This window comes from Drosophila innubila (genome assembly GCF_004354385.1).
Source record: "Drosophila innubila isolate TH190305 chromosome 3L unlocalized genomic scaffold, UK_Dinn_1.0 0_D_3L, whole genome shotgun sequence".
In the NCBI taxonomy this organism is placed as follows: Eukaryota; Metazoa; Arthropoda; class Insecta; order Diptera; family Drosophilidae; genus Drosophila; species Drosophila innubila.
Window position 1 is genome coordinate 25,832,994 of NW_022995376.1, and position 27,845 is coordinate 25,860,838.

General features: G+C 35.2%; 2 protein-coding genes across 4 annotated transcripts; one reads left to right on the top strand and one right to left on the bottom strand.

Annotated features, from left to right (window-relative positions):
* Nucleotides 1-323: 323 nt before the first annotated feature.
* Nucleotides 324-26,814, bottom strand: LOC117786629 (ral guanine nucleotide dissociation stimulator-like 1). Of its 3 annotated transcripts, none has more exons than XM_034624967.1 (6): nt 26,482-26,814; nt 22,819-23,144; nt 8,262-8,363; nt 7,261-8,133; nt 7,049-7,201; nt 324-2,272 (listed from the first exon to the last, which is right to left on the bottom strand). In XM_034624967.1, the coding sequence occupies exons 2-6, from the start codon at nt 22,843-22,845 to the stop codon at nt 1,088-1,090; spliced, it is 2,340 nt and encodes a 779-aa protein (XP_034480858.1). In that variant the 5' UTR covers nt 22,846-23,144; nt 26,482-26,814; the 3' UTR covers nt 324-1,087. The 3 variants fall into 3 exon arrangements, with proteins under 3 accessions (XP_034480858.1, XP_034480857.1, XP_034480859.1); XM_034624966.1 differs by lacking the exons at nt 22,819-23,144; nt 26,482-26,814 and adding exons at nt 12,622-13,188; nt 18,704-19,652; XM_034624968.1 differs by lacking the exons at nt 22,819-23,144; nt 26,482-26,814 and adding an exon at nt 18,704-19,652.
* LOC117786631 lies at nt 4,781-6,192 on the top strand. Its single transcript, XM_034624969.1, has 4 exons — nt 4,781-5,273; nt 5,326-5,456; nt 5,565-5,942; nt 5,998-6,192. The coding sequence occupies exons 1-4, from the start codon at nt 5,036-5,038 to the stop codon at nt 6,037-6,039; spliced, it is 789 nt and encodes a 262-aa protein (XP_034480860.1). The 5' UTR covers nt 4,781-5,035; the 3' UTR covers nt 6,040-6,192.
* Nucleotides 26,815-27,845: the final 1,031 nt, after the last annotated feature.

Here is a 27,845-nt window from a genome sequence, read left to right on the forward strand (position 1 = left end):
TAGGATGTGATGAATGATATTGAATCAATAAACTAAGATTAAGGTGTAGAGGTACCATTCATTTTTCTGGTAGAAACTTAAAAAACAAAATACTTAGAATAATAAATTATAATAATAATAATCTGTTTCGGATCATACTTCTAAATGACCTAGTCTTTCGAATATTTATTACGCCCAAATCATAAATACTTAAGAATTGAATTATATTGTAATAAATAAAAGACTTATATTTTCGGTTTTATATTTACACACTTTTTCTTTTTAATGTATTTTACTTCATTTTGTATTTAATAGCTCTGATATTAAATATACTTTTATATATGTAGATTTGGATACACACATATGTATGTATATAATTCTTGTAATTGTACTGTAATGCTAAATATACAATCGAATACAATATCTTAACTAAGTGTAAAGTGTAGAGAGCCTATAAAAAGGTAATGCATATTTTGAATGCATCCCTCCCTAAATAATTAGTTACAATTCGTATTGTTGTATTTACAATACACGTACACGTACAGCAATAAAACATCTATACAAATACATATAAATTGTTGGTTGAATGTTTGCTTAATAAAGTACATACATATTCGTGGTTCCTCTTTAAATTAATATCGATTCTAAACCTCAAAATTATTGTACCACATTTTGAATATCAATCGCTTAATAAGTCTAATCATATCAGTAAAAAGAATATGTGTATAATTAATAAATATCAGCAAGTTTTCCAGTTTTCGAGTCTACAAATAAACATATACAGATGTATGATATACAATTCCAAACTCTGTGGAGTAATTAACGGAAATGGAGATTCCACAAGTACAAGCTAATTGACGGGTTAGTCGACAACCAAATTGTTATCGATACTCTATATCGCTCCCTGTGTTTCTGGCATTCTATTCTGTGCTATGCAGATAATAAATAAATTAATACATTAATCGTATCAACTAAAATTTGTTGTCATGTGCGGATGGTGTTTCTATATAGAGTATAGTATAAGTATATACACATATTTGTTGCTCTGTTCTCACTCCTCGCCCTCGTACCCCAAGCACCACAACTGGGATAGGGGCACAGCTGAGGACTAGCTTCCTCCACCTCCTCCGACATCGTCCTTGCGAGGTCGCAGTATGAAATTGAGATTGTAGTTGGTGTTCACTGCATAGTAGACATTCGCCGTTTTGGGCATGACCAGCTCCTTGTCTGGCAGCACCTGGGCGAGCGTGTATCTATCGGGATCATCTTCCAGGCCAAGCTTCAGCATCGCATTCCTGATGACCTGCGGCGTGCGCTCATTGTTGCCCAACATGATACTCTTGTAGAGCACAATGCCATCCAGCTCGATGTTATCTGTTTCATAGGTCACTCGGATAATGTAGAAGTCTGGTGCGGATTGGGTGACGACACCAGCTGGCTGCACTAGCTGTGCATTGATGTGGGTGTGCGGCGATCCATTGGATCCGTTTGTGGTGCCATTGGTCAAAGCGGCATTCTTTAGGCCATTGCCCAGTGACTGGGAATGCGTGAGCTTGCTATGAGCCGACTGCCGTCCGCCCGAGTTGCTGGAGTCCATGGACAGATTGGAGGTGCTGCTCGAGGCGGACATCAGCGAAGCGTGATGAGCATCACGGTCGAGCGAGTTGTGCCTGGAGCTGTTGCTGCTGTTCAGTTCACAGTAGAACTGAGAGCCCGCCCCACTGCTCGAATTGGAGTGTATGGAGTCAGTCTTCCGATGACCATGCCCCCCGCTCCCCATTATCGAGGCCGTCGAAGAGGCTGTCGTATTTGTTAGCGAGGTGTTTGTGCTGGCCACTGATTTTCTCGGCGCCGGCGGCGGCGGCTCTAACTGGCAGCTGAGTGCAAACGCCTGCCTCTCATCCAGCAGTGGCATCGATCCAAACCAATGATCGAAGAGCGCATCCTCATGGAGATTGTACGTGTTGGCGGCACCTTGGAGCAGCTTGATCTGCGCCAGCACCTCGAACTCCTTGCGCTTCTTATCGAAATTAATGAGCTTGTCTTCCGTGAGGTAATCAGGATTGGCAGTGTGTATCATGGTCAGATCGGTCAGAAATGTGCCCAGATATGGGATGGTCCCATGCGAAGTCTGTGTGCCCAAATTCTGTATCAACTTCAGCAGATGACGATCCGTTTGATCACCAGCCGGATCCGGATTTTTGGCAGTTCCCTCCCGCTTCAGCACCTCACGCAGTGTCCAAGCATTGTTGTCCTCAGAGCAAATCCGAGCGAGCTCCGTAAAAATTTCCATCTGAAAAGGATATGATAAATATGTAATCATTGTAATGATTTATAAACTTAATTAAACTCGGTAAAAGTCTATTAGTCTGGGCCAACTCCAAATCAAAAATGAAAAAAAAAAACCCCAAGCAGAGACCGATCAACCGATCAACTGGTTTAATTTTTTTAATCCTTAAAGTTTCCATACAAAATTGACTATTTTTGTTGTTGCTTTGTGCAACTTGTCACTTTACAGCTTGTTTACCAACACTATTTTGGTCACACGGCCACAAGTAGCTTCTTAAACATCTCTATAAACTTCATTCTAGAGGTGATAGGGAGTGTAAGTAGAGGACCGTAGACAAAAAGTTTTTTTTTTAAATCCCGCGATTTTTTTAAAAACAATATTTGTCTGCGACGCAATGCATTCACGGTTGCATACTGACTTAATGACCACAAAAATCTTTTAAATGCTTATCCACTGCTCTTCGAACTTCTTTTGGAATTGGAGCTTGGCCAAATATTCAAAATTATAAACTTTTTTTATTATATTACTTTTCGATTCAGATTTTTCTGAACAAAACTCACAAATCCATTATGTACTTGGTAAACTGGTCATAAAATGGACAAGTCAAACAAAACTAGTGTTGGAAAACGGTCCATAGTAGTGACAAATTGCACAAAGCAACAACAAAAATAGGCAATTTTGTATGAAAACTTTAAACATTTAAAAAAAAAACTAGTTGTGTCCCCGAACCAATTTTTGCGGCAAAATTTATGATAAATTGCCTTCTATTTGGGTTTTTTATTTTTTGATTTGGAGTTGGCCTAGACTTTTACTATTTTTATATAACAAAAAAAGAAAGCATATTGGAGATAGATTTCGGTTTTGTTTGCGCACCAGCTTATGAAACCAAAGCTGTAAAAAGTGATCTGGATAAATATGTTATTAAGTACAATTAATTACGCAATTGTAGAAAAGCTTAATATTTTGGGTCAAAAAAAGTGACATTTACTCATTAAACTTGGTAGGCTGATGACCAGTGCTGCCAAAACCGATTTTTTTTTTCCCGTCAAATCTGGATGTTTTTCAAGGCCAACAGCGAAAAATATTTGTGAATTGCGGAAAGCGGGAGCTCTGGGTTTTTTAGAAATATATTTGGCTATTTTTTCGCTTTTCTTAATGCTGCCAAGGGTTACATAAAAGTATAAAAAGTGACAGCTTCATTATTGTTTTTATAGATATTTGCTACTTTTTTTTAATCATTTTTCTTCAGTTTTTTAGCATTATTTTGCCTGCTCCATCAGTTTAGAACAATTTTTTTTTAATATCAAAAGTTGGCAGCACTACTGATGACTGATGTATTGCAGTGCTGCCATTTCATCCTTTTTCCGGACCTATTTGTCCCTTTTTAAAATGAATTTACCTGAATTTTTCTGAAACATTCCCTATCCGGAAATCTATACTTTTTAAATTTTTGTTATACTTTTTAATATTCGACTAAAAAATCTATTTAATAAAAGAAAATAAATAAGTTAGTGGCATCCATGTTAAAGTTGAGTCGATTTACTTGTAAACGAATCAAAAAAAGTTTGCCCCAATTTCAATTGCAGTCACGCCTATTACAAATCTCCGTTGCCAATTTAGCTTTTTTTTTTTTTTTTTAGCTATTTACAAGTTTTTAAATTCTTTTCCAATTTTAATAATTTTAACGGTCAAAAATTGACAACCTCGGGGTAAAAACAGCAATAACACAAAAAATAATGCATGGTAATATGTTTGTGTACTATAAAAAGTTTGAAATTTCGATATTTGTCCTGTTTTTCTGTCTCTTTTTAAAATATTTGTCATATTTTTGTCGTTTTTTCGCAGTCCGTCTATCCTGTCTTTCTTATCGACTTATGGCAGCACGGATGTATTGGGCTTAGTTCAGTCTGTTTCAGTCAGCCGAGTGATTCGGTCGTACAATAAAGTAAATATGTAAGTGTTCAGTCGATTATACCAAATATACGCTAAAATTAATTAATCTAAATAGGAGAAGTATTCCGATTTAAGTTAATGATTCTGAATCTGAAGAGGTGCTCATTGCCTATACACTCGACGCACATTTGTTTTTGTTGTGCACATAGCATATGGAAATGTGTGAGCTTGCACATTAGTAGGCTCCTAGAGCACATTGACAAATCACACAAACAATTTTTGACTTTTCGTTTTCCGTCCCTTTCGATCCTTTTAAAACAAAAACAATTTTACGCCTTCGCTCTCTTTCTTTTCATTTTCTGACATGTCGCCGAGCTCAGCAACAACAATTTCATAGACTTTGTTGTTTCGCTAATCCGAATGTAATTTGTTGTTGCCTGATTGTTTTGATTTATTTTATTTGTATTGGCAGCTTTGAGCACCCCCGAATTCAGATCCTTAAGTCTAATCAATAATTTTACAGATTTTAATTCTTTTTTGAAAATCCTTTTTCTGATAGAAACAAACGCTTGTCTTTCGCTGTCGGAATATATTAACGATAAAATGGATATTAATATATTAGATTTACATTTTGATATTTTAATACTTATCTGCGAACAACTTGATAACTTCGATGATAAGAAAAACTTTGCCAAGACACATCCAAAACTATGGGAGGTGTTTGTTTATCAGAGCCGAAAGGAAGTTCAAAGTGCAATTCGCTTTAACAGCAGTGGAAAGTATGTTGGACTTTGGGACTTTTATTTAGAGTGGTGGGGTCCAAGTATTACCTCAATCGAGAGTATCGGTAATAATGTTGACTCAGGAGAACTGATGGAAATTGCTGCTAAATATTGCCACAATTTAGAACACATAATGTTCACGCTAAAAGATGACAGTATTAAAAAACTTAAAGATAATTTGTCAAAACTGAGAATGGTCAAGGAAATTGAAGTGTTTCAAGCACGTGATCGATTGAAGCCAACTTTCAATATGCTTATTAAAGCATTGAGCAACTTAAAAAGTCTACGTTGTCTACACATGACTTATGTTTATTTGGATAGGAATGAAAGTAAGTTACCTTGAATTTTACAGAATATTATAATAATTTAATCAATCTGTAGTCACACTTTTGAGCAAATTGAATCAATTAGAGGAATTGAGAATTAATTCTATTAAAGTGGATAATATGAATGATCTATTCCTTTTGCTTGGACATCTTCGTATATTACGAATATATAATACTAATATCACGGTAAGTCGTTTGGCAAAACAATGTATACATCTGGTAAAATTTCTTGCACATTTTCCTATCAATTTTGATATATTTAATATACATTTTCTATATAATTTTCTTTACTAGTTGGACAGCCCATATAATGGTCAACTACAAGTTCTTGACATAAATTGCTTATCTGTGAGCGAAAGGACAATCGTACACTTAGCTAAACTTCACACTCTCAAACAGCTGTTCTGTAAAAGAATTTTACCATGTTCAATTAATGTACTTGTCAAAATGTCATTGGAGCAAATTTATACAAAATCTATTGACCATATTGATATATTGCGATTGGTGAAAGAATGCTCTTCATTAAATGCTCTTGGTTGTTATGGTTATGGCATGGATAAGGAATTTCTACGTACACTTTTGGATTTAGTGGAGGCGAGAGGCTTTCAGCCTGAGCGGCCTTTCTGCCTAAGTATCGAGGTTTTTGAAATCAAATCAAAGTTAATAACTCAAGTAAATACAAAATGAAATATTAATGATATATTTTTAATTAGTTCTTTTATTTCAGCTTGTATCTTTCCCGAATTCAAAACTATTAAAAATTGCTTAAAAATTACAACGACTATTATGCGATAGTTTAATTGGAAAACTAGTACACTATTATTCGCCGATGTTATTGTATATTAAAAAAATTATAAGTCCGTTTTGTCAAAGATGATTAATGCCAATGTATTCAATAAGTTTCTAAATGGATATTATCGAATAATGAACTCTTTAGCAACTATTCGTATTTTAACTGTATAATTATTATCAGGAAATCAAACCGAAAAAAATATCGTCTCCGGTACGCCCCGAAACAACCATTTCGGTAAAGTATCCTATTTCGGTTTTATACTTTCGGTTCCAGTATCAGTACCGGTACGTATTGGTCCAACAATAAAATTTAAAAAAATTTTGAGATTTTAAAAACAAAATTATATGAACAGATATGTACATTAGAATGGAAATCGGTCAAAAGCTCAAAAAATCCGAGATAACTGCGATTAAAGCCCAAAAGATAATATTAACAAAAAAAATAATTTTTCTTAGTTAGCTTAGTTACTTTTTGCATTTTAAAGCCAGAATTTTTAAGGACACCAAAATCGGTAAATATCCGTTACATTTTAGTCGGACACGTTCTATTGGAATGTGTGCAGTGCATAAAGAAGGCACGTTATTATTAGCAAATGCTCGAATTTTTTGGGTTGATTAATTTTTTAATACGGTTGTGAAAAGGTTGTGAAATGGCCTAATACTATATTAGGTGGGAGGATATAGTGTCAATAAATTATGGTGCTAAATATGAAACAGTTAATTATGGCTACGGTTCGTTTGCAATAAAAAAGGCAATTCGACTGCCCATTTTATCTATTGATAATCCATTCACAGTCGCTTTACACTACACAGTCAAGATAAGAGCATATTTCAGTCATATTGAATAACATCGATAAAATCAACTGATAAAAAAAAATGTAAATTATCCTGATAGTTGTCATCTAATTTTTTCTTTAATCGATTAAGTTTAAATCCTTAGCCTTATTCAGAGTAATCTATATTTTCAAGTTTATTAGTCAACTTACGCGTTCTTTGGGCAAATACTCCCAGACTTTGGAGAGTCGGTATATGGAATTGGAGTTTAATGCCGAGATAATGGCCTTTAGGGAACTGAAGTTCTTGAGCATGCGCAGTTCCTGGGCAATATCAATCCAGCGCGATATGTTCAAGGCGCGTTCCTAGAAGTGAAATAACACTTTAGACGAGGCCAGAATAAATACTTTGCTAGAGAACTCACCTGCGGTTTGAGGCGATCGATGAGTATGCTAGACACTACACGGAACAGCACCGCGTTGAATTGGTTGATGGTGGCGACGACAGTCTCAGAGCCCCCACTGTCCCTCCGTGCCCACGTGTGTCCGAGACATTGATGTGGGATTAGGCGCTTGAAGAGATCCGTGTCCATGCGAGTAAGCTGCTCGGCAAAGCGACGTACGGGAACGTGAGGAAAACGAAACGCCTGCATGAAGTGCGTGGGTCCACGATAGATGGGCGCCAGGTACAAGCCATTGAACTGATCACTCAGGTCATAGGTTGAACCACATGGCGTATGCATCATGAACTGTTGACCGCCTTGAGGGGAGAGCCAGGGAAGAGCAGTGTTATCCACATTATTGGAGGCGCCTCCGCCATAGACCTGCTGCCTTAGCAGACGTTCCAGGCGATTCAACACCTTGACGTGCAAATCGGAGCGTTTGAGACGCTTAGTTGCAAAAGCGAGAATCTGCTGCAGATTATCCTCATGCCAATCCTCGGGAAACCCATCGAGCCAAACGTGCAACGCCGAGACTAGAGTTTTCTTGTGCTGCTCGTGTATGGAGGCTGGTGAATCATAGCTCTGGTCCTCTGCCGTGCCATTCTGCTGTGCCAGCTCCAGTTCTTCAACATGCTTCTCATGCAGGGCATCATAGCGTTGCGTCAACAGACTGAGCACCTGTTTGGGGGTCGAGAAGGTGCGGTATGTGGACAGGAAGACATTGATAAAGGTCGACTCCAATTCACCGTCGTCTGTGGCCAGTGCCTCCACCAGGCGGGCCAATGTGGCTGCCTTTACAAATCGCACTCGCACCGTCTCCCATTCCAGATGTGAAATTTCATCATCCGAGTCTTGCTGCAATGTGGAAAATAGGAAAATTGAAAAGTGTAAAGTGTAAAGTGAAAATGTGCAAGGCAATTGCCAAGGCTATCAAGTTAAGTAATTGCTTTTCGGGCAATTCGAACGATTCGCTGATAACTTACATTGCTCGCCGTGGGCGTGGGTCGATGGTAGCGCACCTTCTTCAGGTAGACGGTGAAAATTGCATTCTTCTCGTGCTCTTCGCCCCAAAGGCGCCACGTGGGCTATTTAGAAAAACAATAAAAATGTCAAATTAGTAAAGTGCTTAATGCTACATTGAATCATTTAAATTATATTTATATATCTACAAGTATTTGTATGTGTGTGTAGGTGTATCGAAACTGATTCAATTCATTGCCACAATTAATCATTCATCTAATTTTAGCACAATTTTTTCGACTATTTTTAATTCATTATTTCTTTTAATACGAACGCGCAAATTTTAAATATTTCCAATATAAACATTATGTCTTAAAAGAACAAAAATGAATTCCTTGTTGGACACGTTGTATATGGGGAAAAGCATTTCAAAAGTGTTGGATTTAATTTCCGAATTTGTTGTGATGGAAACTGGCCGACATTTCCATATACCATTTTCCATTTCCCGTCTAATTCGACATTGTTTTGGCAATTTTTGGCTAAAACACAAATATTGTTCTTGTCTATTTCGGATTGCTACTAGAAACAAGTTGGAATTTTAATTGCTTAATAAATATCTTACTAATTAGCCAGTGCGACTAAGGAACTAAAGATTACAAAAGAATCCCACAATGAAAAACACAAACACAAGTATTTATTTTCTTACGAATTTTTAAGTTTTTTTAAATTGAATTTATTGAAAAAATTTTGTCCTTTTATGTGTGTCTTACATTCTTTTTGTTTACACTGTGCAAGTCGGAAAAAAGACATGATTTGACTCATTGGTCCTAGGGATCGAAATACATAACTACTTTTTTGAGTTACACATTTTTTTTTAAGATTTTGTTCAAGACTGGTTTTTTTAAAGAAAAATTTCAATTTGCTTCGGTTTCTAACTTTTCAAGTATTGTTCTTTTTTTTTACCAGCGAATTAACTTGGAATGCTTCGAGCTTCACTTTTGTATGCCTGCCAAACCAAAAAAATGAGGTTTTGGGGCTCTTTTGTGACCACATGTTGAGAAAACTACCTTACCCACAGAAAAAAATAAACAGTTTATCAAAATATATATTTTTTCTCACATTATCCTATGTATCAACGTGAGTATATATTTAAAAAAAAAAAACCAACTTTTTCTAATATATATGAGGTCCAGATAAGAAAAAACCTCTTAACAATGTTTCCATTTGTGATCAGTACAGAATATCATAACCGATTTTAAAAATCTCTACTCATACTTTTCTGAAAGCTAATGAATATTTCTCTCAATCATTTATTTAAACTTTTTAAATTAAGTAATTTCTTTAAAATGCAGTGTCTTTAAGCTCCTGAATTTTTTAATCAATTAGAAAATAAAATTTGCTGGGCCTAATGTATATTTCGCTATTAAAATTAATCTGAAATATTGTTTTTTCATATTAGCATGAACATATTCGGAGTCGAATATTTGTACGTACATCGGGTTTGCAATGACATTTTATCAATTACATAGATAATTAATTGGCATAAATATTTATGAGCTTTACTCATCGTACTTTGTATGCGAGAATAACACAGAAATAGTTTAAATATTTGCTTGTGAAAACATGCAACAAACAGCTTAGCAAATGAATTTGTTTGTATGTACATACATACATACATACATATGTAAGACTATGTAAATAACGCACACGCATCTATATTCATATGTATGTATGGATTACTTAAAAAATAATTACAAATAAAAATAATAAATTTTGTAGAAACGTGCAATGTCGAAGCGTGAAAAGGCATTCAACGCAAAGTGAATGAATAAGCATGAAGAAAACTGAATAAATGAGCAACAAAAGCGATATCACGCAATCTACAACTGAGTGTACATATGTGTGTGTGTGAGTGTGTAAAGCCACAAACAAATTAAAGCCAGCCCCCTCCCGGTACATAAATAAGAGGACGCATAAAAAAAGATTTGCTCAGTAAGCGATGACAACGCTACTTACTGACCCCTCAACGACCCCTAATATGCAAAACATAAACATGGGATGCTACCACAAAAATACGTACCTACGTGTATATGTATGTACAAACGTGTGCAAAATAATAAGAACATCTTCCCATAATATGTATGTTATTAGGTGAACGGCTCAATGGACCAGCACTATTAAATGCTTTAAACCTAAAAAAGCGGGGACTAGGAATTCATTTTAGAACTATGGTTTCTTGGGGAAAACATCTTAAATAGATAAAGAGTTTGGGATACCATTTTTAAATTTTTTTTGTTGGCCTATACAAACCGATGCATCCTATTGGACATATCAAAATATTTATACTGACGAATTTTAAAAGCTTACTTAATATTCAAATAATAAAAATAATAAAAGAATATCTTAGAATAAGTGTTCAAGAATTAATTAGTAGAAATTATGCTGCTCTTATTATTTTGTTCACGTCTGTACATGCATTTATGTATAGATCGGGATACTACTTACACGGATCTCTGGACAAATGGACAACTGTTACACACGAATTTCTTGTTCGTTGTTCGACCAATTAATTGCCCGCATGCTTTAATTACACGTACAAATCCAACACAACAACAAAAAAAATTAAATGTTTAGTTTACTTTTCTGTTGGCTGTGCCATGTCTGAGGTCTGGCCCCATTTCGTAAAGTTTCGTGGACTGTTTGAGTATTTCGTAAAAATACAACAAAAAACATTTGGGCGTTAAGTGGTCGGCACAAATTGTTTTATGTTTCTTCCTATACCCTCACAAATCGCAGTGTATACGAATTTCGTCACGCAATCTCAAATACCAGACAAGTACATATACATAAGTAAACATATATTAGAGATCAGATCGCCCAATTTTGTAAATAGAGACACAATAGACTGTTTCTATGCTACTTTTAATAACAGGAAGTACTTATAAATCATAGAGTGTCTTGCAATGGTCTCATAAAAATACAGGGTATTTTACACTGCAACAAACACTTTTTATTTGCTTGTGAAATTGTGCATAAATTTGATTAAGATATAGTAAACAGTTGAAAGTTTTTCAAAATGCTTAAAATATATGGCCTTGACAAGTTTTGTAAAGTTAGCAAGATGTCGAAATAGTAAGTAATATATTAGGGCTAATTTGCAGTTACTATTTAAAATGTAAAGATGGTTGAAAATTAAGTGAATAGCGAAATCAAGCGAAAATACATTTAAAAAACAACAGCTGCAAAAACATTGTGGTTTTTTTTGCTTCCTGCAAAATACATAAAACTACACGAATTCAAAGTAAAAGCAACGAAAACAAATTGCAATTGTTTTCATCTAATTGCTGCGTACTTAGCCTCTAATTGTGCGCTGTTTTCTTCGGGTGGTTGATCTACGAATACATATGTATGTATGATTACTACTTCCCAAATAAATAAATACATCTTGTTTGTAGCTGTATGCATGTGAAGGCAACTTTTAATCAATTCACAGAAAAAGATCAGCAAAGTCGCTTGACTTTTTTCAGCGGCTGCCAAAAAAAAAAAAGAAATTTGTTGTTTCTGGTGTTGTCTTTATATTTTTGTGTGTAAGTATGTATTTATTTAATTTATTTGTTATTTATTTGGTATTTTGTATGTTTTTTTTTTTTGTTTAAATGTTGCTGCCGGCTGTGGCTATCGCATGTACATATGTTTGCTTCATTTATTTTGTTGTTTAATTAATGACGCACTATAGCAGCTTATATCACTTTAATTTGCGTCAAAAAATCGCAATGTTTATTAAAAATACAATTTAATAATAGTTAAACTAACTACTAATAAGGAAGTATAGTATTTGAAATGTACACTTTAAAAAATTAACGGCTGTAGCTGCAGTCGCTTAACAGCATTAATCAATCAAATAGTAAGCATAGTATCGATAATTGCAAAGTATATCGATTGACAGGCTTAGAACTCGAGCAGTCGACGTTCTTGGGACTCAAAAGAACGAACGAGTGAGCGCAACAACTGCACGAACGAACTTGTTGATCCATAGTCAGGTATTTTGAACACTCGTTAAGTCGTTCAGTTGAACTTATGCCATAGGCCTTGATGCAATTCTGGGCATAAATAAAATCAACTATTTAATTGATGCATATAAAATAAAGAATTTCAACAAACATGAAGCGCAATAAGAGACAGACGCATTGGCGATGTCGCCGTCAGTCAACGACTGACACAGCTGCGCCCAAAAAGATAAAAGGTAAACAGAAAATCAACAAATATTAATGGCAAGTCAAATTGCAAACTACAAATAGGAAAGACACACACATATGTGTGTAGATAAATGCATATGTATGTCAGATATATCTGATTGCATGCATTTCCCCATTTGGCATTTACCTTGGTGTAGGTATAGTTCTTGGCATGCAAATCTTTCGTCTTCTTCGATAAATTGCGCAGTGTGGCGCCGGTGCAAGCACACAAATATTTGAGACTGGCGACCACTTTGCGCTCCGCGTTCGTCACCGCAGAGGATGAATCCAAGTCATCATAGGAATGATATGAGCTATTCCGACGCTGTTTGCTCGCCGAGGATGTGGAGCGTGAACGACGCTGCTGCGATTGCTGTCGGCACATGGTAGACGTCGGTGTGGATGTGGCTGATTTCTTTTGGCGCGGGCACGTGTGGTGATGATACTGTCTGTGCTGTGGCGATGACTTTGCCTTGGCCCAATGCTGCTGATGGTAGGCACATGGTGTGTTGCTGTTGTTGTTGACATGTCGCCAGGCGCTGCTGAAATCCGTATTGTCCAGCGGTGGCATGAGCGCACGATTATAGCCAGCCAAATCCTGCAACTGATACGCGCAAGTATGGCTCTTGATAAGCGTCGGCTGCTGCTGCTGATGATGATGATGATGACGGTGATTGTTGTGTTGGCAATTACAGTTCGCTTGGCTTGTGAAATTCTGTAAATTGTTGTATGGGTCATTGAGAGATTGAGAAATTGGGGATACTGGGAGCTGAGACCTCAAACTGTTGCTGAGTTTTGTACTTGATCTTGGTTCATTGATTGGCATTGGACATATTGACTAACCGTGAAGCGAGTTCATTCACATGCGTTCGGTTAACTCATCACTCACCACACACTTGAGAGTCAATTCGAGAGTTGAGTCTGCAACAATGCCTAGGGCTTGTGTCCGCCCCTGACTCTGACTATGACTATGACTCTGACCTTGGCTACAATTTGACTTAGACGAACACACAGCTGTCTTTATGATCGGCAACAAATAGACAACCGCAATAGCAACAACAAGTCAAGTGGCGTCTCGAGATGCTACTCACTCACCACCTTCCATATTTGGATAAATACTTTCGCTTCCCCAATTGCAATTAGAGGCAGCAGCAATTTAATGTGGCTCTTACTGCTTTGTCAGTGACTTTGTTTAACAATTTTACATTGTCTTATTAGGCATGCTGCCCCTGCCCCTTTTCTCGACCCTGTCTTGCCACCTTCATAAACAACATAAGGTAATGGCCCCAAACGTGCAACGCAACTTTTCCAGGAAGTTGTTATTATTGTGGCGTGTTTTGTTGTTTTACGCCCATTCATTTCAATACCCAGGCGAAAGGAGACAGCCAAGATGTTTGAATACGTTAAACAAATTATACGACGTATGATAAGCATTCAAAAATAGTAAAATGTAATTTTAAAGATACTTTTAAACTGAGCTAGCAGTAGTCTTTATTTATTTTCAAGCAGCCCCTGCAAACTAAAATTTGTTGTTTATTTACTGGCGATTTTCTAGCACTACATAATTATTTGAAATAGTTAGCTGAGTATTTTACCAAAAAGTATACTTCTTCCCTCAACTATTTTTTAAATCAATTCAAATTAAGCTGCCGTTTTATAAGAGGAATTTTTATGCAAGGATTTTTTGACAATAATCTCTTAGCTAAATATTTAGTAACAGTAAGAAATCACAGTTAATCAATTAGTGGAGTTGAAAATCACTACAAAATACGTACTGAAAATTCATTCACATTCATATTTATATTTAGTGGTAGTAAAAACCACAGTAGTATCATTTACCATTTAAATTTTTCCATTGATTCTTAATCAGTGTTGTCCAAAGTAGGCTATAAATTACATTTTCCTATCACACTTGCTGCGAAAAAATATTTTACAGCCTACTTTATACTACTCTTGGACATCACTGATGTAATTATGTTTTCGTTAATTAAAGATTAACTAAGCAACTGTTACAATTTAAGAGTATTTAAGCTTCGACTTGCTAAACATAAGCAACTATGTGCAATTTCCATTTCCATACATTTATGCTATTTTTGTAGCGTCAGTGCCGGAAAATGCGTTTCGTTTTCCTAGTTTTCGCACCAGTTTATGGCATGTTGCATGTTGCCTTGAAGCACACACACATTTCATCGTTTATATGGTGTTGTTATTGCCAGTATTGTGTTGACTGACTGCCATGGACCAGCCCATTTCATGTCGAATTTAGCCATAAATTTAGGCCAACAATTTCCAGTGAGCTCAATTTGGACACTAGCCACACTCTTCCAAATTATATACCTGTGCTTGTGTGTAACTTGTTTTCTTAATGGCTGCTCTTTCACTTGAAAATGTCATACGACTGGTCAGTTATCTGAGTAAACAGATCAGGAGGTCAGAGCCCAAACCGTGCGTAACGGGGGGAGGAGCTTGTCGTCTATAAAAGTCTATGGAAACAGCTTCAGTATGAAACGTGCCTTATTCGGCGGCACACATCACATTGTAAATGTAACAAATGCATCAACAATAAGTGCTACAATCGCTGAAATAATACTCTCGACTGCCTCATAGAATCCCAATATAAACGCATTAGGCATTAAGCTAACCACACACAGATTCACAGTCATAATAAAATTAAATCGAGGGCAATAAAATATAAAAATTGCCAGTTAATCAGACACGTACTAGCAGATGCTGTGGCATAACAAAAAGGCTGCCCCAACACGCAGTAGTTAAACTGAAGCAATTGACATACGAGTAGCACACATGGTAAAGGCATCCAAGGGACAAGAGAAATGAGAGCCACAATATTTTAAAATAGAAATTATAAATACAATTTATTCTTTGATTTATATGATAAAAACTAATTTTAACTCCTTTTTAATTAACTTTTTAATTGAAAATGTATTTTATAAAACAGAAAAATTTGATTAAAAAGTAATTATAAACGATTTAAAAGATCTGTTCTACGACTTTAAAAACATGTTAAGATTATTCCGAAACTGCATAATTTAATTTTAAAATAAGAGCTAATTTTTGATAACAATTTAAAACAAAACTTTAATTTGTTTCCAGAATACTAATTTTCCTTTTAGTTTTTAGGTTCTACTTTTTAAAATGTAACTCTTTTTTGCGATGTATTTAGATAGCCTTACTAACACTTTTGATCTATTTATAATAGAAAACTCCATTGTGTCTTCAAAGAAAAAGTATAATCTAAGAGGACAGTAAACACAAACAGACAGTAAACAGAAACTGTCAGAAAATTCCTAGGAAATGGTGTCACCCCATTATGACAGGAAGCTAAGGACTTTGTCAGCAAAACCAAGTCCTTTGTGACTACTGTAAAAACTTATCAAGCAACATTTAGGTCAAATGGGTACATAATACGGGTACACACCTGTATACTTGTTATTTCTAATTAACTCGGAGCTATATATAAATTGGTAATTGAATGTAATTATGCCTTCGATTCTAATTATGTGCAATATAGTTTATATCAATACAAGGTTTGATTGACATTATCTATGTATAAACATAGCCCAGACCTAGATCTAGTTCCATAGTTTCAATATACCACATACATATGTATAGTTGTATGTAAATACTTGTAAATCAGATACATATGACTTGCCCCCCAATCAGTATGCACATACATTGCACTCTGTTGAAAGACTCACTCGGGTTTATTATTACTCGGACTCGGACTCGCACTCGTACATAGTAATAATGCAAATTGAGTACCCGTTGGAACACCTCTCGATTCATTTGACCGAGACTCGAGTCGACTCGCCGGCGTCATTTACATTCGGAACAAAAAACAATAAAATCGAGGAAATAACAAAGTTTCAAATTACGAGCAGGCGATATGAATCACCAGCAAAAATTGCCCAAATAATAATAACAACAAAAGTGCGCGGGAGCTAATAATAAAGCTATAAATAAATGTAGTAAGCATATGTTAGCTACAATTAAATAATTTTTTCATATCAATTGTCAAATGTTCTTAAAGTATTTTTTTATTTTTTTTGCTGTTATTATATTAAAATAAACTTGAATTATGTCAAATTGCTCAAGATGATGATGATGGCGACGACAAGGCACTTCAAATGAACTTTCCGGCTATAAATAGATCTGTGGGATTTAACCTTTGTGCGGCTTTATGGCTAATGGCAAAAGCTATTGAATGACGCGTTGTGTGGACAGTTGATACGGCTTAATTGACATGGCTACGACGCAAATGCAAAAGATGTTGCAGAAATAGCACCACCAGTAACAACATCAAAGTGAATATTCGATGGGAGGAGGTTGTTGCTGTTGGATTGCTGTCTCTATTTATAACGATACGACCCCAAAGCCCTGACACGAGTTGGCTCTTGCATTGATAAACAGTGAGCAGACAATGCAAAAGCACAAAACAAAATTGAAAATAAAAACTGTACTCGTAGAAGATGTAAAATACAAAACAAAAATAATAATACTACGAGTAAGTATAACTAAAACGTTGCACTCACGTCTCATGTCTCATTTTTGACTGACTGACTAAATGAGTGAACAACATCCCGTGTCCATTTGTTTCGTCAGTTACAACTGACTGCATCCAATGCAGTCTCTTTCTCTCTCTCTCTCTCTGTTTCACTCACCTCGAGTGCCATCTCTATCTGGTAGAGGCTATTATCAAACCACATCCGCTGTGCAGCAGAAATGATATATATGTAGTATTATATAGCAGACATAACAAACAGCGGATATAAAAATATCAACTTGAATTAGAGCTTTAGGCAATGAGCATAACAAGAAATGAAAGCAAAAACTTTTGTTGTAAATTTAATACAAATGTATTTATTTATATATAGTATATATTTCGGTATATGTATAGGCATGTTTATACTCGTAAATTATGTGTATGCATTCTTTGTTGGCACAGCTCAATGAATGAAGGCGCTTGAGAAACCTATTAACATATGTACAGATACAAGTCTGTAGTACGAGTAAAAGTCTGAGATTTGGATGATAAATTGCTTGGGAATCTTACAAGTGATGAATGAAAGTGAAGCAATATACTTATGAACATTCATTGAGCGTATGAATTAGCTGTTAGGTACTCAAAATTACATCCAAACAAGATACTCGAGATTTCAGTCATTATTACAACAGCTAAAGATACACCTAAAGTTGTAAGCGAATTCATCTGAACCCAAAGCCACTACCTTCAGTTGTCCTATTGTGTAGACCAGTCTAGTTCAACACAATATTTGGAAATACATATTAATATTAAGAAATTTATTTTCGATTATTCATGTCCTTAGTAAAGTTATTTTAATTTTGCAGTTAAGTTATAATTTATTTAATTATGTTAACATTCCAGATCGCTCTCTAATCGACTTATTTATATTTTGCTAAAACAGAAACATATTTAAAAAACTTCAGTGTATGGTCAATATGTTACCACATTGTCGCAATTCGGGCCGCTTGAAAGTACTCTCAAGTGTAAATACTTAACATTGATTACCAGTGAGAAGCTTCCAAGTCAATCTTTTCCCCGCCTACACGCTAATTTTCCATGCCAGTGGCTTTGTCTATAGTTTCATGTGTTTGCACATAATTGTTGTTGACATTTTCCATGAATCGTTGAGACTCGCACAGCAAGATGAAGAAAAAACGTAATAAATTACTATGTACTACTCAAAGATAATCGGCTATATATTTATAATTCGGTAAATATGTATGCCCTGTCCAAATGCTATCAAAATCAAGTACAAAACACGCTGATTCTAGTTGGGATGGGTTAATGGTTATGGGAAATATTTACAAAAAATAAAGAGTGCGCATAAAATTGGCGTAGGCTCGAAATGAGTCGTTGTTGTTATTGTTGGAATTTTTGTGGTGGGTTGGGTTTCCCCATATAACATTCGATGTATATGCATATACTCAGAATGTCTGTGGTTTTCCATTTGCTTTGTTTGATACTCTTGCAATTTGAATGCGTTGTAAGTATTTTTGCGAAACACTGCAAATAGTTTTGCTTCTGTTTAATTTTTACTGTTAAAATGGTTTATTTATACATAATTTCAAGAGTATCTAAACTTCGGCTTGGAAGAGTTGTTGCTTCTTGCCGTTCGCATACTTTTTTATGCGCGCGTCTTTTGTTTGGGTCTCAGTAGACGGTTGTGTTGTTTTATTCGCAGCTTTACCATTTGAAATTGACTTTTTTCCTTGGGAAAATGCCGTAGAGATGTTTGTAATTTACACGACGTCCGATTGTTTTGCTTTTTGCTATGTTTACTTTTTACAAATGCGGTTTAATGGATTCGATATCGATAGAATGAATGTAAAAAAGCAAAATCAATAAAATCGCTGCCCTTTTTTGTTATTTATTTGATTTTTTGTTGTAAGCTGCTGCGATGTAGAAGTACGAGTACAATTCGATAAAAGAAGCTATGCTTTATGCTTTGGTTTTTGCTTTGGCCAGTTGTTTTGTTGTTTTTTTTTTTCTTGTTTTTGGCTACGCACCGCAAGCGAATGCAGCAACAGCGCCAGCTTCTCTGTCCTGAACTCTGACGTTGACGTCGTCGCTGAGTCTAACTCTGATGATGAGTCAGTCAGTCAGTCAGTCAGCTGCGGCAAGGGGGTGACTGGGCTGATGCTCGTGCAACCCTCGCTTAACTAAGGGTTGGGGTTCGGGCTTTGGACTTCGAGTTCGGTTTGGGTTCGTTGCACTACGTTCAATTTGCAGGCGTCCTCCTTGTCTGCGATTCTGTCTTTCTTCTTCGACTATTCTTTTGCTTATTTTCGTAGTTAGGTATTGCACTTTATCACGTTGTACGCCTTCGGTCACCGCGTGGCGTCTGCTTGTAAATTCTCTCAATTTATTTATTTATTTATTTTCGCGTTCATACATAAAAAAAACAAGCAAGTAGCTACATTTTACGCCATGTTTCTCTTGTTTCGCAGCAGGAACGATTGTTATGAAAACATTATACAAAATTTCACGTTTCGGGGGGATTTTCTGAGTTTCGTATCACACACGGAACATTACACTGGGAAAAAAGTTCTCTGGCGATACCGATACCGAGACAGTGACGGGGCAACCGTCGCCAACAACTGTCGAAAACGCACTCAACGGGCAGGTCGACCCGAGATCCGTGACAGCCCCAACGTCGCTATAAACAGCACTCGGCTTTTGTTCTGGCTCTCGTTCTCTCTCTCTCTCAGAACAGAACGAACGAGGGTTGGTCGAGCAACCTCTGCTCACGCGTCGCGTCGGCGTATGCACAGTACCTGCCTCCACAGTTTGCTCTCAGGTAATTTGTTTGGGTCGTGGGAATTTCGCACCCACTCGTTATTCCCATTTCGCTCTGTTTATGTTTTTGATGGGCCGCTTCTCATCTCTTGTGCGTTCTTTTCAGAACTTTGTGTTCCCTCTCTGCGTCACTTACTTACACACACACATACGAACGTGAGAGGGAAATTTTAATAGAGTGGACATTCTGCTCTTAATGCTTTTGATGAATTAGTAAAGCAAAAAATCATTGCTAAAATTGCCATCAATTTGGTTGAAAAATAAGGTGCATAATTATCAGGGACCGCAAGTTATAGTTATGAGTTTAAACAAATTTTCGCTCAAAAAGTCTTCAAAAAGATTGGGGATAAACGCATAATATATTTTTGTAATTGCAAATAAGAAAGCATGATGTACTTTTATTTTCAATTGCAAAATTATTTTTAATTGTTAAAATTTGTTATTGTTTTAAAACATAAATTTGGTATTTCCATTTTTATATTCTTATAAAAAACTGAACCAATACTTATATTATCAATTTTTATTTTTAGACCCCGTACTTAAAAAAAGTACAGGGGTCTATTGGGTTTGTTTTAACGAAAAGGAGAATAAGAGGCGTGGCAGACCATTCCTCTATCTTGCAGGCAGGTCAAGTTTGTTTCTTTTTTGAATCGGACCACTATATCATATAGGAACAATCGGTCGAAAATCACGTTTTAGTATGAACAATTTTTTTGTTTTATGAGATATCTAAAGCAAACTGATACAATAAGCATGTGACTTGGTTTTATATATCCTGTCTAAAGTTGGTTTAAATCGGACCACTATATCATATAGCTGGCATAGGACCGATCGGGCGATAATCAAGTCTTAGTATGAAAATCTTTTATGTTTTATGAGACATTGTAACCAATATGATAGAATATGCAGTTAAATTAACTATTTATTAATTTTTTTCATTGTTAGTTTTTGCCATAGTAAGTACGGGGTCTCCGACAGTCGAGTATGCTCGAATTAAAACTAAGAATAACTTCTCAACTCTTATAATAAAAATTGAAAAAAAAAATTAAATTCGGCTTCAAAAATATTTGAGTTTAATTTTTATTATAAAAATTTAAACATAATATAGTATTAATATTTTTAATTATTATTATTTAAATTAATTTAATGAATTAAGAATGATTTCTTAAAAAAAAACTAAAAAAATTATTTTTGTTTTCTAATTTTTTATAAGAAAAATATAATCATTACGGTCCCTGATAATTATGAAATAATCATTAAATATTATTAAAATTATTTTCCACAAAAATAATTGGAGTTTTCCATTCACTAGATGAAAAAAAGAAAAAAGAATTTACATTTGTTTTCATTAACGTGGCGCTTGGCTCAACAATATTTATGAACCTGTTAAAATATCTAGACAGTCCCCAGCATTATTTATCAACTTTGATTTATGCGATAAAGAAAATTAAATTTTTTCACGTTCCGTTTTGTGTACCAAAAAACCACAAATATATGATACTCTATGATATAATTATGTAAATACGCATAGCTAAATCATTTACCAGCCAAGTTTGGACCGGCCTGGTGTCTTTTTGAGGTGCCGACAATAATAGAGAGAGCCAGTTGAATGGCAATGCAATGAAAGAGAAAACGAATATTAATAAATGTTAATTTACGTAAGCGCAAATCAAACGTTTTGTTTTCTTTTCTATTTGTGAGGTAAAATATAACTCAAGTCAATTGATCAATAGGAGATGCAATGACAAAAGTCAAGGCGGCAAGCGATGCAATCAAATGTTGAATGCCACAAAAGAAAATTCTGATAGGACGGAAACCAAAAATAACATGATCGTTTGATAAGAATTACAAATAATGTCAACTTGGAAGTTGAAAGATAAATAAAAAAATCTCCATGAACTTAATCGTGTGAACCCAGCTAAAGGCTTTTAAAAAAATGAATAAAGTTAACGACAATAATGATAATAAAACCATGAGATCATTGATTATTTATAATGCAAATATTTGTGGAACCGTTTAACGAACTCAATTTAAATATGAATAAAATAACATAATAAAAGATACTTTTTTATTGTACCTTTAAGTTGACAATATACGCTCAACAATATTCGTTAACAATGCTAGCCAAAGTGTTATAATATTAATCAGGGACAGTAAATATTGACTATTTTTTTTTTTTTTTTTTAACTGAAAAAATTCACTTATAGTAATTTTAAAAGAGCGTAAAATATACCAATATTTTTGTTTAAGTGTAATCTTTGCAATTTCCCCATGATCATCAATCACTATTATCACACACCAAAGCAAGTCAGAGTCAAAAGGGCATTTTCTGCCCTAATATTGGTATTATCATCACAGAAGAAGCTTTTTTTCAGAATCTTTTTAAATTTAAAAATGTATTTCAGATCTTTGTTTTAGTCTACTGACTAGGAACATATATAAATGTTGTCCATATTCATATAAAAAAAATTCAAAAATAAAAAAGTCAAAATTGAGTTATGAATTTTATTTTTTTTTTGCCAAAAAATAATGATTGTTTAATTTTTGCTGCATAAATTAAATATGAAATAATACAAATTACAAATAATGATTATGATGTACTTTTTATAGTAAAACTAACACTTATAAGGAATATGGTCGCTGATACTAATTTTAATTTTTGATTGTACATTTCAGTTTAGCGCTCTGCATTCTCACTTATCATTAGCTATTTATAGGCGATGTGAATATTTTTTGAGCCCAAAGGCGTCAAATATTAGCCATAGTAATTAGCAGTTCAAGTGGGTCGCACATGAGGCTGGGGACTTGCCTTTTTAGAGGCTCAAGAAAAGTGGTCAGATACAGATACGCATGACCTTAAAGCAACTTTCGCGATACTTTCTATGCTTTTTCGATATACTTTCTATATAATTTGAACACACACACATACACACTTACTTACACATAGTTGGTTATGCATATTTTAAGATTACGCTCGTATACATAGATAATGACTGTGGTACTCACCAGACTATCGGCCACATTTTGACTCATTATACGAGTACTCGAAGGCGTCCAGCTGCTGCAATTACTTGAATGTGCGTGCTTAGACTTTGGTAAGATGCAATTGCTGTTGTTGCCGTTGCTGTTGCTGCTGATGATGATGATGATGATGATGATGATGATGACGATGACTTGTATCTGTTGGATACGCGCATTTTGACTCGATATATACGACTAACGTCTAGCGACGACACACAGATAATTTTGTTTTTTTTTTTCCTTTTATTTTTATTTGTTTTTTTGTATGATTATTTTTATTTTTGTAGTAGTCGTTAAAGTTGTGCAACTTGCTGTAAGCGGATGTAAGTATCTGCGGCCAAAACTTGGAATGGGATCGATGCGTCGCACCGAATTTCAAGTTTTCTTTTGTCAGCAACTGTAAGAAAGCCAAGAGACAAAAAAAAACAAAAACAACAAATTGGTAAAAGCAGTGAAAAGCATTTAAACTCGCACAGTAAACGCGTTTTCTATACCGCTCAAAGGAAAGTGCGCGACGCTGCGCAACTGAAATGGCCAATAAAACTCATACACATTGCTCGCATACCAAAGACTGCCAAAGACCAAAGCCTATAGTCCAAAAGCCTCGAGACCCATTCCATGGATTACTGGATTGTAGACCCAAGCGACTCCCATCGTCCCACAATAACAACTGAGCACCGCCGAGCTGAACGTGACGAGCAGCTGATTTACGATATTAAGCGACAGAAAGTAGTGGCATAACCTACCACTGTGCACTGTGGAACCACACACAAAAAATTAAAAATTTGCAATACAAAATATAACCGACCTTTAGTTAAAAAAAAAATTAGAATAATATTCTTTCTAAAGGTCAAATTTTTTTATGATTGAATATGATGACATTACGTTAAGGAAATTTTGAGTTGATTCCGATGAATTTGGAATAATGTAAGCTATTTTCAATGTTACAGAAATTTAAAAAACACTTTTCTTTTTTTTGGAACTTTTTTAGTGATAAATAAACATTTTTATCCGAATTAAAGAGATTTCTTGACATTTTTGATTAGTTTATTAAAGCTGCAAGAGATTTTCGGTGTAAACATTTTTTATTGAGTATTAACGAAAATAATTAATAACATGGATTAACTTCTACACATGTGCAGTCGTTATGCTCATTATCATATAATTTTGAATTTAATTGAAATTATTTGAATAGGCTTATTTTAGTCAGGGTTGCCACAGAAATGAAACCAACCGAAAGTCTCCCAAAAATGTATGAGTTCCGGTTAGTTTGGATTTCTATAGTTTTTGGAAATGATTTGATGTGAATTTTGAACTAATTTCAAGTTTTTGGTTCCCAATATCATATCTTTACTTTAGGGACGGTTACTGCTTAGTCTGACAGGACTGCATCTACATTAGATGCTTATTTAAATATTCTTATCCATATATTAAATGCGATCGTAAGTGCAAATTACATTAAATTTTCTTAAGCTCAACTTAAATTCATATTGTAAATGCATCCATTTTTTCGTATCATGAAGTTAAGTGTGGCTGATGTGTTACCACTGTGCAAGGCGATGTCGCGAAACGTCGACGTCAACGGCGACGCTTGTCACTCGCGCAAATGATGAATTTCTTTTTTGCCAGTCGTAATCGTATTGCTTGTCTGCTGTACGCAGTTCCAAAAGATAGCGGGCCTTGTCTAAATGTTTAGCAAACTCAAAACGCTAATGAAAGTTATTTTCGCCAATCTCTTGTGCTTTGCGAAGTTAACATGTACTATAGTTGCTGTTGTTGCTTCATTGTTGGTGTGTGTTCTGAATACCTCAACGGGGCACATGAAAAAATGCGGAAAATGTTTGTGCAGACAATGTGAATACGCGTTAAAGCAAACACATAAAGCAAAACAAAAGAAGCAACAGGTAGACCACGAATATCGTAAGCAGCGCTCAAGAGATTAAAAGAGAGGACGGTCGAGCATCAGCTGAGTTTTGTAAGCGGATCTTTGCATAATGAGAGAGTGCCTAAGCGAATATCGTAATTTTAAAACGCAGAGCGCAAGCGTAGAACCATTAACTGTTGTCTGTAAAATGAAGCTTTTAGTTGACTATGACTTAGATAATAATATACATTTGTATATAATACGGTATGGATATAATATAAACACATCCATATATTAGTTAATATGACTTGACTTTTCACCTACTTCCGGACTTTACTCATTCAGATTACGATATTCAACAGAATGCTCATTTGGGGCAATTCTTTTTGTCAAAACAAGACATCATCAACCTTGATTACCTTGAGAACTAACTGACCCTTTCACAAACTGACAACTTGGCAGGCAGAAGAATGATCAGATTATGTGGAAGAATAAGAGAGGTCTTAATTATGAATAGTTGCTGCCACTTTATACATATTTATACAGATATGTATATTTGCTTGTGTGTATGTATTGCCTTGTTTGGGCGATCTTCCGTGAAACTGACGAGCATCAAATTCATTAGCATTTCAAATTAAAACAAGCTGTATCTGCTGCTTCTTCTTCCCACTGTTCTGTGAGATACAGAGAGCTTTCAACTTTTCGTTTTTTGCTTGCAAATAAAAAAATGACGCGCGCTTTTTGATCGTTTGCTTTTTACACCTCCACACTGATTGAAGCTCATATACGATATAAGTACACTTATGCAAACAGCTGATGATTTTGTATCTGTATCATTTTGTCACTTTGCAATTTTTTGAAATGAAAACGTATTTCATGGCTTTCATTCTTTTTATTTTGGACAACAACAATTGCACTGGCCTTTTACGCTCCAGCAGAGCACAGCTTGAAAACTCTCTCTCTCTCACACTCTCTCTCGCGCAGCGTACGTTTGAATCTCGCTCAGCTCTATTAATGTATGTATGTAGTTGTGTGCTCTCTTAAAATATTAATGATCTCACTGTTTTTACTCTCAGTTTACGATATCAAATTGCTTTATTAGCCAAAAAAGACAATAACCAAAAAAAAGCAGTTAAATCTTTTATATACGATTCTCTCTTCATAGTTTTTGGAATTTTTTGCTGTTATTTTATTTAATTTTTTGTTTTTGATATTCTTTGCAGCTTAAGCGATGATTTTGGACTCGACACTCGTTTCGGACGTGTTTCATTGGTCACATATCGAGATTGGCCAACTTGGCAACAGAAATCCGCGAGTAAAGATAAAGTTTTTATTTTTTTAGGTTTTATTTTTGAAGCTTTTTTCCAATTTTATTTTTTGTCAATTTTGATTTTCCTTTAAGGTTTTACAAAATATATCGAAATTATTATTGCACTTCATTAAATGATTATATCCCAAATTTTTCATATAATCGCGACTGTTGCATTTTTATGATCGTCTCTTGGGAGAAATAAGAAAAAACAGAAAACACGTTGCAATTGGCAACTGGTTTACAGCTATGCAACGACACGCACACACACAAGCGCACAACCAATACACACACACACAGCTACAGAGCTGCAGGTGTGTAAATGGCAAATATACCATTTTTATTTTAAGTAGAAATTTTCTCATTCATTTTGACCAATTTGTTGGTTTTTTCGTTAAAAAGCCCGCACGTCAATTTTGCAATTAATTTTAATAATATTTGATTATTTTACATTTTGCAGAAACTTTTCGTATACCTTTTACATTTTCATTTATCATTTATTGTTGCTGTTGCTTAGCTACTACTTTTGTGCACTTTTCACACACAAACTCGAATGCCATAAATGATGTGTTGTTGTTGCTGCTGTTATTGTTACTGCTTCTGCTGCTGCCGCTTTTGTTGTCTTGAAAATTTTCGTTACGCTTTGTCAGACATTACGATCCACGCTCCGCACTTTCGCGTCCCGCTCTTCCGCTCTCCCAACTGCCGACTGTTGGCTTTTTTTGAGACCGAAACGTAAACGAACCCAAGCGACGGACTCGTGGTACTTCGCATCCGCACCTCGACTATCTTTGGTTACTCGTAGTTTGCGACTGAATCAAACCACAAACTGAAGCTGGCTTGGAGAGTGTGCACCCAGAGACCACATACTCTTAGCCAAACACAGAGAGAGCGAGAGAGCAAGGGGCAACACACTCCGTCTACCTACATACCTGGCTACCTGTTGCCGTCAATGAGCGATGATCGTAGGTCTCTTCAGAGAAAAATTTCATTTTCAGAGTTGATATTTAATTAACACTAAAAGGGATTCATCGCACAATAATATAAAAACTTAAGCCAAGTTAACAGCCCTTTTTTGTTTTTATTTAGAGCTACAGGCTTCGCCTTGTCCTTTGATGGAGTCATGTTCTAACGCGTTTATTTAAATCCCCATCATACCAAGAACCTATAATCTCCCTGCATAGATAAAACCATGATCATGACACGAAAGTGCTTTGAGTAGCACGAGCGTATTCAATAAAAAAAAAATTTATTTTTATAAAAAAAAAACAATAATAATATTTAGAAATACATAGCTAAAGCCCAAAAATCTAATTATTTGTGTTTTATTAAATTTGTTCTAACCATTAGCAACTAGCAACTAAAATAATAAAGAAACATACAATTTGAACCAAATTCGAGCAGGATGTATATGATCAACACGGAAGCTTATTCTGTCAGATTAGTTGAGATATCTTAAGAAACAAAAATGTTTTTTGTACTATGACCTAGTTTTCGACCGAGCTTTCCTATGACAGTTATATTATATAGTTGACAGATTTGAACCAAATTTTGTCAGGATGTACAGGACCAGATTGGATGAGATATCTCAAGGACAAAGGAATTTTGAATGCTAAAACTTGATTTTTGATCAATTGTTCCTATGGCAGCTATATGATATACATAGTGGTCCTATCCAAAAATGTAAACAAACTTGGTCAACGAACCTAAGTACCAAGCTCAAAGTCTCTAGCTCTTATAATCTATTACATGGGTAAATCGACTCGGCTGTTAGTACTGATTAAGAACACATATACTATATGGGGTCTGTTACGCCTCCTTCTGCCATTCTGTCAAACA